This window comes from Rhipicephalus microplus, chromosome 8 (assembly GCF_043290135.1).
Source record: "Rhipicephalus microplus isolate Deutch F79 chromosome 8, USDA_Rmic, whole genome shotgun sequence".
Classification (NCBI taxonomy): Eukaryota; Metazoa; Arthropoda; class Arachnida; order Ixodida; family Ixodidae; genus Rhipicephalus; species Rhipicephalus microplus.
Window position 1 is genome coordinate 5,955,180 of NC_134707.1, and position 11,955 is coordinate 5,967,134.

Sequence of the window (11,955 nt, forward strand, 5' to 3'; positions counted from 1 at the left end):
AATTTAAACGGAATTCCCTTAAATTGTTAAGGTGTTTTTTAGGCGGCACTGGGCGACAGAGCGTAATGGCGGTAATTATGGCTAGGCACGGAGTTCCAGTGCGAGTGGCGTTCTTTTTAGAGATATCCCAATAGAAGGCGCTCGAAAGTGAAACCCATTAGTAAGTTCCAAGGGTATACGCTACAATTACCGTTCATTTCAGAAAACATCCTTAAATAGGATATTGTTGCGAGTTAGCGCTGGTGTGGTATCGTATGACTAATTTTATTGTGGCCCTGAGCATTCAGTCCGCCACTGTTGGAGGCCACTCCCACGTAGGAACAGGGAGGTAAACTTTTGCAAACTCCTAAAGTCAGGAGCCAGCCTCCTCAGCGTGTGCTGTGCACACAAATCCTCGTACTGACATCGTGCCAGTTGTGCGAGGCTGAGCTCACTAATGCCTTGTGCGCCTGATACCACCAGACACCCCTGTGGCACGGTCACCACCAAACTCCATTAAACTCTTCTAGGAAGTTCAATGGAGATAGAGTTGTGGCAAAGTCACACGTAAATGACAAGGTTGTAATGGTTGCCGTGAGAGGTTCAGCCGGCGCTGTTTGATTTTCGCAGAAGTATCCCTTCATCTCTATATGTAGTTGCTTCTTCTGCGAATACTCGTTATGTGGTTTTTACAAAAATACACTGTTAAGTAGGTCTGAATTGATCAAAGTAATAAAAATTATGTCAATTGTGAACGCATTCGCTAATTGTAACGATGCTTGCAGCGACGCTGACCACCGTGTGCGACTAGTTTGTGCACGAAAGTTTCTGCGTTTCTTTGTCTCGTGAGCGCACATTTTGTCTTTCGTATGTAGTGCTGTGTCTTCAGTAGGCGACAATAATGCAGCGCTGTCAGTCTTTTCTCTCACGGGCAAGCGCGAACACGGCGACGACAACAACCGCTTGCATGGACGAAATATTTCAATTTAATTCAATTCAATTCAATCCCGTCCCGACTCGTGAGGCACCGTGTGGAGTGGTGTGGAGGGCATCGGTGTGGAGAGTAGCAGCATTATGGCGGGTGTATATGTAAAGAAACGCACGATAGGGGTGTAACTGTACACGAAGTGATGTTCCTACCCTGCGGCAGTTGGTGAGCCAGTTCTGCAATCACTCCCATCGAGAAGGTTGTATTCGTAGAGCACGAGTCACAACAACCTAAGACTGTGCCCGAATTAATGAGTACTAGAGCAATAGCCCCTAACTCAAAAACGCCACGATCTTTTGCATAAACGGAAGCGTCATTTACAACACTTCCTGTGCAACCTATCACCACCACCGAGCGAGCGCCGGTTTTGCTGTGCGTTTTCCTGTGTGTCGATTGTCGCGCAATGACACAACCTCACGTGGCCTTCAGCATTAACAAGATCAGTTAAATTAGATCGTCAACGACATGACGCACAACTTGCAATAAAGTGCCTCGACACGATGAACATGGCATTTTATTTCGTCATTCGCCGCGTTGGCGTTGAACAAGTAAACGGTACAGAAGCCAAGATGGATCTTATAGCCCGAAACGAACCATTAACAAGCGTGGTGAAAAGCGTCAGAGCCGTCGTCATAGGTGTTCCTATGATGCCGGCAACCCCAGACCCGGAGAACACGATGGCTCGTATATCTGGTACCTGGGCGTCGTACCACAGTTCTCGGCGTAGATGAAGTCGCAGCAGTCGGCAGGCTGTTGGAATGTCGACAATCGTCGCCACAAGGTGCAACCGTAACCTGTGAGACGTAGACAAAAAAAAAAAGACCGTCAAGCTTGACGTTGAGAAACAATCAAGGCGTACGCCGCAGGTTCCCCCTTCAGGGGGAAGGGTGAGGGACTGAGGAGCAAAGTACCTGCTTCAAAATTTATGACAACAAAAATCAGACCTTGGCTGTCTTCGCGTAGAGAGTTCTCGGAATGAAATGTCAGGGGCTTTCAGGTGCTGTCATCGTCAGGGTTGCCGTAACTGAGTAGATGTACACGGCAATCTACGCGTGGCACCACCCTCCCTTCTCGCCGTGGTGAACTGGGAGACAATGGGTGAGCGTCGTGTGAACGCTCTTGTAAACAGCGCAATGTTTGGGATGTGAGAGTTGCCTTAAGGCAAACCATGGTCTCTTTTGTTTGGTGTTATTTCTAGCCCTGTCTTTCACGGTGCATCTGCGGTGCTGGGCTGCTGACCTGAAGGCCACGTGTTCAGTCCTGGCAGCTGTGGTCGCACTTCGTTGGGGGGCGAAACGGTGTAGGCCCTGTACTGTGCAATGTCAATACACGTTAAAGAACATCTTATGGTCGAAATTTCCGGAGCCCCTCACTACGTCGTCCTTCAAAATCATAGCATGGTTTTCGGACTGTATAACCCCAGATGTTATTGTTGTTGTTGATAATATTATTAGTATCTATAGCCATGCCCTTACAGGCAGAACGTCGGTGGAAGATGTAGGCCTTAAGCCATGAAAAAAGCCTTTGGACATAGAGTGCCGCTTGAGACAGCGTTTGGACAACTCGTGTCATCTTCTTCAAGAAGACAAGTGCCGAAACGCTGTCTCCAGCGACACTCCATATTCGAGGATATTTTCATGGCCCCTGCCTTTCTGACACGTGTAAGTATAAGCTCGTGCTTTGCTATTCCTTTCGATTTACATAGGACATTGCGCGCCTCTTTCATAAAATAAGTGGGCAACCGGAGTCGAACCTTCGTCTAGTCGAGTTGCGACTACTGCGGAAGCAAAAAATGAAACAGTACCGGAACCCTTTAGGCTCGTTTACTTGGTTTTAACTTATAGAACATGTGAGAGATTCCATTCGCAATAGGTAACTAGGGCTTAAAGAATGTATCTTACATATATCTTACGTATATGGCAAACGTTTTTCTGGCCCTTTTGTCGTCTGAATACAAGACGACATATAAGTAAGTTACAGTTGTCTGCTTTGCCCCTCTATTGCCGTACCATTTCAAATAAAAATAGCAAATGGTTTCACGCCTGCTCAGAAAAAAAATGCACCTCTAAAAATTATGTTATTTCCCCATTTTACTTCTGGTATATTTCATACTGTGCTAAATTATTTCTTTTTGAAGTTATTGTAGAATGCATACTTTTGATGTTGAGCTTATGTATATTGTCTCACCATGAAAATTTTATACCTGGGAATCAGATATTGCAGTGTGAATGACCGGCGCTTCACTGTTGTAAAAGACGACGACGACAACGATCGGCGGCTGTGGTTGTCGCTCGCGCTCTGACTCGCCCGTCGCAAAAGGCAGCCTATTCGTTTTTCCCCATTACAACAACAGCCGGTTTAATGGCCGATCCCCCGTAGTGGGTACGAGACTAACCATATAGAAACAAGCACGCAAGCAAGCAAGCAAGCGAGCAAGCTGCCTAGTGAAGAGCCTTTGCAGTCTCTCATTCTTTTTCGGAGTACAACAGCCCGTTTTAAGTTGCACATGGTGGAGCTGCTATATGAAAATTGGCTATGGGCCTACACTAGCCTTTGGCTACTGGCCCAACAGTTCATTGTACAAAAATACTGTACGAATGAATAATAAGAGAAATTGACGTAAGTGCATAATTATCGTTGCTTTCGATCTTTTAATGGGAACTACGGCGTTGTTAACAACCATAAACACAAGCCACAATGTCCATGTGTGTTCTCGTTGTTCTAATTAGCAATGAATTTCCTTTGAAACTTGCCGGGGGAGTAAGAGAGAGCGAGGTTATAGAAAGGGGGAAGCTGAACCAGACAGTAGACCAGTCCAGCTGTCTACCCTGCGCTTTGCAACGACAAAGAGGGCATGAAAGAGTCCATGACGAGTTTTCAAAGTCATTAATTAGGTTACAGGAAACTTGTCAGACTTGCCATTGTCAGCATATGGATGACGAACTATGTAGCAGATGTTGCAGTCCACATAAATAATTTGGTAGGTTTGTTCAACGATGTCGCCGGACTCTGCAGAACAAATGCAAGCACATTACGGGTAGCTATGCTAAAGCCTGTACTATACTCCGATTGAAGATCACCAAAGTCACACTATGGGCCAAAATTAATGGCATGCTCCTAGAAGAAACTAGCCGGTGTGAGCTTGAAATATAGTTCCGCTGCAGTAGTCCAGTGGCTAAGGCACTCGGCTGCTGACCCGCAGGTCGCGAGATAGAATCCCGGATGCGGCGGCTGAATTTTCGACGGAGGCGAAAATGCTGTAGGCTCGTGTGCTCAGATTTGGGCGCATGTTAAAAAACCCCAGGTGGTCGAAATTTTGGAGCCCTGCACTTTGGCGTCTATCATAATCAGTTGGTGGTTTTGTGACGTTAAATTCCACACATCAATAATCAGTACCCCCTTCCCCCTCCCTTTTGTGCTTCTTCTGTGTCTCCTTCTGGCAGTGGTTCGGCGTTAATAATTCAAAATGATGTACCAACAGCCCAGCAACGAGTTTGGCTCAATCAGATCGAGATTGGTGATCTTCAACATGGCAGTAGGCCCATTCTCATTTTTTTGTATACTAAAATAGCACAGATCTGCGCTATTACGCTTAGTTCCTACCTTTTTTCCGCCTCTTCAAATGATTTTCCAGCACGTAGGTAAATTGTTCTTATCAATGCATGTCGATAAAAAGTTTGCCTTCTAACGAAAAAATAAATTCAACGTGTACTCACTGTTATAGGGCTGGAATGTGTGATAGTTTTTGTTCATGTAACACGGCGCCGAGGTCAGCGTTAGGTCGCCCTTCCTGAAAAACCAAGTGAACTGGATGTATTTGACTTAACAGTACGGAAACGCAACGGCCACACACTACATACTTGCAACAAATGTTCAGCTTCGCCTTCAAAAGTAGAACTCATAGCGTAATAGAACTTTATCGCTGGCTCTCAGCAACAAAGAATGCGCAAACCTTGAAAGTAACCTGCGCATGGAATTTGAAGGTTAGGTGTCCCACGTGGAGGTTGCAAAGGCAAGCGAAGAGATAAAATTAGGGACGTTTATGGAAAGGGTTTTTGAGTGATGTTATCGGTGCTGTGCGGTCTCTTGCACCACATGTGAACTTGTTTCTCGTGCGAGGAATTGCGCAGTTGAAGTTTAGCCCTGCGTCCTGTCTGTCAAGTTCACCTTGGCCGTTGTTTTTTGCGCTAATTAGTTATGCCTGAAGTTAATACGCACCAACGAGACCAACGTGCTTCTATGATAGCCTATTAAGGTCTCGTTCGATTAATCTTCTCATTTGCTTGGTAGGCCTAGCTTCTCGGTGGGTACCTCAACTGGGCCGCGAGTAATGAAATGCCTGTGCGCATAACGTTAACCGTTTAAAGGCGCAGGAGGAACGCTGAATAGAAACGATGCTTCGAAGTGCTAGCTACACCAAAACTCATCGTACTGCTAATCAGTAAACTGTGAACTACATCATCATCATCATCATCATCTTCATCATCATCATCATCATCATCATCATAATCATCATCATCATCATCACCACCATCATCATCATCATCATCATCATCATCATCATCATCATCATCATTATCATCATCATCATTATCATCATCATCATTATCATCATCATCATAATCATCATCATCATCAGCCTAACTACACCTATTGAAGGGCAAATGCCTCTTCAATGATCTGCCAATCAACCCGGTCTTGCGCTTTCTACTGCCACGTTACAGCTGCGAACTTTTTGATCTCATCCGTCTACCTAACTTTCTGTCCCCCCCTCGTGTGTTTGCTTTCTCTGGGAATCCAGTCAGTTACACTCAATGACCAGCAGTTATCCTGACTACGTGCTACTTGTCCGGCCCATCTTAATTTCATCTTCTTTATTTCAACTATGATATCCTTGACCCCAGTTTGTTCTCTGACCCACTTTGTTCTTTTCTTTTCTCTTAAGGTTACACCTGCCATTTTCCTTTCCATCACTCTCTGCGTCCTCCTCATCTTTACTTGAACCCTCTTTGTAATCCTCTAGATTTCTGCTCCGTAAGTAAGTACCGGGAAGATGCAGCTGTCATATACCTTCCTCTTGAGCGTTCTATATATGGCAATACGTGCCACTGGACACTTTCTATATATGCTGTCTCTGTTCGTGGCGCTTAATTTTACCTGGTCAATTTGTAAAGAGTATGCCTCGAAACCACCCTTTCATTGCACAATCTATCCGGTCTGACAACTGCCGCAACTCTACGCCTATGCCAATCAATATTACACATTTAACGGGACTACATGAGCAACATGTCACATATATAGATAGGGCTTCCTTTCAGGAGCAGTATCAATGAATGACGTGGCTTTCTGGTAAAACACTTGACTTCAACGCAGAAGGCCTCTGCTCTACACCTACTCGAAGGAAACAATCTCATTATTGCTTTAATTGCATCTATACAAATTTCTCGCTCATGGACAACACCGACTTTTAGTTGCTAGTTCAGGGCCTGTCCAGTCGTTCTCGATCTCGCGTCTTCGTTTTTTTTTTTTGCGCTGCGCTTATCATGAAGAGCAAGGAGATTGAAGGAAGCATGAAGAGAAACCTAGTTTCTCACGCTATTGCACTGATATTTAACTCACAATCAAGGACACCACCAACACTAAATTTCCCGTGAAGCGAGCTCGTTTACGTTATATCGTGTTAAAACAAATGTGTGTCCATTCGTCAGCGAGCTCAACTCGAACGCTCCTGAGCGTGTCGTGAAACAGTTTAATGGACGCCAGCACCGCGTAACCTTGGATTCTGTTGCGGAGATGTTAGCGATATGTGACGGCATACTAAACAAGCATATCGCGTTACTATCTCGGCAACAACGCTTCCAGCTGGCATAAGACCATTCAGCTGGGTGACGACTGTATGTTCGAGAATGAGTGGTGTGTATATTGTAGAACTAGAACTGCGCAAGCAATGCCATGCTTGAAGTTTTCGCCACTAATGCTTCGAAGAAACCTGATATGCCGAAAAATTAAACAACACGAACATTTATCGAAGCAATGTGTGAGAGCGGGCTACGATTGTGATGTTACGTGACAGGTATACATATTCTTGGAGCTTTGAAATAAAATTTTAGTTGGAAGTAGGCTCTTGTCCTCGTTGTCTTTCTTAGTCCGTCGTATACCTTTCTGCGCTTCAGCTGTGAGTGTAAGGTTTTAAATATGTCAGTGTTGCTCTAAATGCCTGCTGAGAGTAATATACGAAGGAGCAACTAGTACGTCATTATACAGAATCGTCAGCCATACGAGAAAAATTTAAGTATCAAATAAATGTTAAGTATCAAGAGAGCATCAAAAACAAAAAAAAAACTAGCACCAAAAAAAGAAAGAGTGAGAACGTCTCCATCTGCTGGTCAACTTAGAAATGTTCTACTGCTAGGTAAATCCGCCATTTCGGTTAGAGAACAGACCATGCAAATGACATTGTCTCTTACACTGATTGAACTTCACCTTGACCGTAGGTGAACATCGACGGCGTGCTGAAGTTCTGGTACGCTCCGTATCGGGTATATTTGACGCATTTCGCTGTTCCGCCATAGTTCGGATCATAGTAGTAATTTCGATATATCTGGTACCACTCTCCGATGTCGGGAAAACACTGAGCACATAAAAGGTGAAAGAGAAAGTATTCGGTCAGCTGAATGTACCAAGCTACATCAACAGCTGCTTATGTGACTTACCCTCCCCCGCCGCGGTGGTCTAGTGGCTAAGGTACTCGGCTGCTGACCCGCAGGTCGCGGGTTCGAATCCCGGTGGCGGCGGCTGCATTTCCGATGGATGCGGAAATGTAGGAGGCCCGTGTGCTCAGATTTGGGTGCACGTTAAAGAACCCCAAGTGGTCTAAATTTCCGGAGCCGTTCACTACGGCATCTCTCATAATCATATGGTGGTTTTGGGACGTTAAACCCCACATACCAACCAACCATGACTTACCCTTGCAAATTTATGTTGGTATGATATCAAATTATGGTGAACTGATAACGACGGAGTTCCGTATAGGAATTATTGCAATGGGAGAGTATGTTGTAACTAAAGACTAGGATATTGTTAGAACATTTTCGGAGAGTACAGAGAGAGGGGATGTAGTTACACTTTATGCATATGTGTACTCGCACATCGTCATCATCAACCTGACTACGCCCACTGCAAGCCAAAGGCCTCTCCCATGATCCGGAAATCAACCTGGTCTTGTGCTTTCTGCTGCCACGTTGTACCTACAAGTTTATACCTACTCACATATATGAAAAAATTCCGTGGAAAGATATTTGAACTCTCTTCTGCTGTCTACGCCAGTGGTAAAAGACTTCATCGTGTAGTAGATACACCCCTCAACATGAAGTCTTTCTACCATGAAGCATGTGCATTCCGACGTATACAAGAGATTTACGTCAGTTCTACAGGGAAGGGCGCTCAATGTGGTTCTACAAAGGGTCGGTTTCACAAATGAAGTTTGCATGGCAATTGAGAAAACAGCTGTGCTCCGAAGACAAAAGAGCAGAGCGTACGAAAGTGATGAGGCACACCGTACCAATTTGATCGTTGGGATACGTTACAATAACATTTTGAAATAGGGGGTAGCTTATGCACTCATGAGTTATAAAATATGTAGGAAGGAAGGAGAAACAACAAGAGAGAAGACAGGCAGCTAACCAGGCACATGCCCGGTTTGCTACAATACGCTGGTGGTATTGAAAAGGGGGGGACAAAGAAGGCAAAATAACTACCAATATGGATAGGATAGTTAAAATAGCGGAGGAGTTTTACAGAGATCTGTACAGTAGCCGAGACAACCATGACCTTAATACTATAAGAACTAGCAGTAACCCAGATGACACCCCACCAGTAATAATAGAAGAAGTCAGAAAAGCTTTGGAGAGCATGCAAAGAGGCAAAGCTGCTGGTGAGGATCAGGTAACATCAGACCCGCTGAAAAATGGAGGACAGATTGTGTTATAAAAACTAACCACCCTGTTTACGAGGTGTCTCCTGACGGGAAGGGTACCAGAGTCTTGGAAGAACGCTAACATAATCTTAATACATAAGAAAGGAGATGACAAGGACTTGAAGAATTACAGGCCGATCAGCTTGCTCTCTGTAGTATACAAGCTATTTACAAAGGTAATTGCTAACAGAGTAAAGAAAACATTAGAATTCAATCAACCAAAGGAACAAGCAGGATTTCGAACAGGCTACTCAACAATTGACCACATTCATACTATCAATCAGGTAATAGAGAAATGCTCAGAGTATAACCAACCACTATACATAGCCTTCATAGATTACGAGAAGGCGTTTGATTCAGTAGAAATATCAGCCGTCATGCAAACACTGCGGAATCAGGGCGTAGATCAAGTATATATAAACATTCTGAAAGAAATCTACAGGTGATCAACTGCTACCATAGTGCTTCATAGAGAAAGCAACAGAATACCAATCAAGAAGGGTGTAAGGCAGGGGGACACAATTTCCCCAATGCTATTTACCGCGTGCTTACAGGAGGTTTTCAGAAGCCTAGAATGGGAACAGTTAGGGATAAGAGTCAATGGAGAATACCTTAGTAACCTGCGCTTCGCCGATGACATTGCATTGCTGAGTAACTCGGGGGACGAATTGCAACTCATGATTACGGAGTTAGACAAGGAGAGCAGAAAAGTGGGTCTTAAAATTAATCTGCAGAAAACGAAAGTAATGTACAACAACCTAGGAAAGGAGCAGCGCTTCGAGATAGGTAATAGTGCACTTGAAGTTGTAAAAGACTATGTCTACTTAGGGCAGGTAATAACCGCAGAGCCTAACCACGACATTGAAGTAACTAGAAGAATAAGAATGGGGTGGAACACATTCGGCAAGCACTCTCAAATTATGACAGGTAGATTGCCACCGTCCCTCAAGAGGAAGGTATATAACAGCTGTATCTTGCCGGTACTTAGCTACGTAGCAGAAACCCGGAGACTTACAAAGAGGGTTCAGCTTAAATTGAGGACAACTCAGCGAGCAATAGAAAGAAAAATGGTAGGTGTAACCTTAAGAGACAAGAAGAGAGCAGAGTGGATTAGGGACAAACGGGGGTTAAGGATATCATAGTTGAAATACAGAAGAGGAAATGGACATGGGCCGGGCATGTAGCGCGTAGACAGGATAACCGCTGGTCATTAAGGGTAACTAACTGGATTCCCAGAGAAGGGAAGCGGGTTAGGGGGAAACAAAAGGTTAGGTGGGCAGATGAGATTAAGAAATTTGCGGGTATAAATTGGCAGCAGCAAGCACAGGACCGGGTTAACTGGCGCAACATGGGAGAGGCCTTTGTCCTGCAGTGGATGTAGTCAGGCTGATGATGATGATGATGATGATGATGATGATGATGATGATAATGATTGAAAAGGGGAGTATAAAGATGAGAGAGAAAGGAAATTGAGTAGAAAATTGTCAGTATAGATGGGCTGACGCATATTCAGAGGTGGTGCTATTCAAAAGTCAAAGGCGTTCACATAGACCCGTAGTCCTCAGAAAGCGCAGCAGCGCTTTCACTGCCTTTTGAGCCGACGAAAGACGAGGACGGTGCTTCAGAAGGATCTGCACAAAGTGGCTGATCATCCAATTGTCGCAACGCGTCAGAAAGCTTTTGTCTCTCAGAAGCTAATCGGGGGCAACAACATTGCAGATGGTCGATGTCTTCTTCGGTGCCGCAGATCTCGCATTCCGCACTGTTGGCCACTCCAATCAAGTTTGTATATGCTTTTGTGAAGGTAACGCCCCCAAACGAAACCGACCAAGAAGTGAAGATTCACGTCGATGAAGTCCGGATGGAGGTCAAAGTTCCAGTTGGTGGAGTCTTGTATGCTTGGGGTGTTTCACACCATCAGACAGAGGCCTGACGATAGTTATAGCGCGAAAACAAAACGACGACACACAGACAAGAAGGACGCGAAAGACACGAGTCAACATGGGGGTTTCAGCGAGATCATACAAGCTGTTCATGAAAATAGCCGTGCGCTAAACAAAACTGCAGACCTAGGCGCAGGGAAGTCGCAAGTAAGTGGTGCTTGTTTCAAAGAAACCAAAAGGTACAATGTTAACACCTATGGTTTTACGCCGCAAACCGCGATATTATAATGAGAGACGCCGCTGTGGAGGGCTTCGGAAGTTTGGAGGATCTTGAAATATTTAACGTGCACTGACATGGCACAACACACAGGCATCTACCGTCATAGGGTTTGCATAAATAAATCCTACAAACGTTAGTACAACGTAACGCGGGAATACAAGTAGTATATAAAGCGTTTGATCACTGATGTGTGGGGTTTAACGTCCCAAAACCACCCTATATGTTTATGAGAGACGCCGTAGTGGAGGAGTCCCGAAATGTCGACCACCTGGGGTTCTTTAACGTCCACCCAAATCTGAACACACGGGCCTACAGCATTTTCGCCTCCATCGAAAGTGCAGCTGCCGCACTTGAGCCGGGATTTGATTCCGAGATGTGCAGGTCAGCAGCCGAGTACCTTCCATTATAGACCACCACGGCGGGTCTACTTAGAGTGTTGTTGTTAGGGCCTAGTACTTTGCATGGGACGTTCTCACCCTGCTAGAGTCCTGAAACTGTTGCAAATCACTTCTCAGTTCAGGATAGAACTGCGCTTGACAGAAGATCAGCAGGACTTTGCTTAGAAGCAGGACCACCGTCGCTGGCTGCATGTTAACTACACGTGAGGCAGTATGTGAGGCTTAACAGGTGGTGTAGGCATGAAAAGCTTTCTCTTTGAAGCAAGAGAACCCATTTGCTCATATCGTATGGACAACGACAACCACACAAAAACCGGATGGTGGCGATTAAACTGCAAAGGAAATCGAGTTATTTTAGGCAATCATTTGACACGCTTGCAATTGACACATTTTGACAAGTTTTGTCGCGATCATGCATGTTTTTCAACGCATGGGTTGGCAGCGTTTTAATG

General features: G+C 44.9%; 1 protein-coding gene across 1 annotated transcript; it reads right to left on the reverse strand.

The window, feature by feature from the left end:
• Positions 1–1,609: 1,609 nt before the first annotated feature.
• On the reverse strand, positions 1,610–11,695 carry LOC119165692 (uncharacterized). Its single transcript, XM_075872305.1, has 4 exons — positions 11,582–11,695; positions 7,451–7,598; positions 3,887–3,976; positions 1,610–1,761 (listed from the first exon to the last, which is right to left on the reverse strand). The coding sequence occupies exons 1-4, from the start codon at positions 11,693–11,695 to the stop codon at positions 1,610–1,612; spliced, it is 504 nt and encodes a 167-aa protein (XP_075728420.1).
• Between the last annotated feature and the right edge of the window lie 260 nt (positions 11,696–11,955).

Coding starts and splice junctions, on each gene's coding strand:
- LOC119165692 (XM_075872305.1), bottom strand. CDS start 11,695: ATGCAGCCAGCGACGGTGGTCCTGCTTCTAAGCAAAGTCCTGCTGATC. Junction 3,977..7,450: donor GATGTTCACCTACGGTCAAG/GTGAAGTTCAAT, acceptor TTTGTTCTGCAG/AGTCCGGCGACATCGTTGAA. Junction 1,762..3,886: donor TCATCCATATGCTGACAATG/GCAAGTCTGACA, acceptor TACGTCTCACAG/GTTACGGTTGCACCTTGTGG.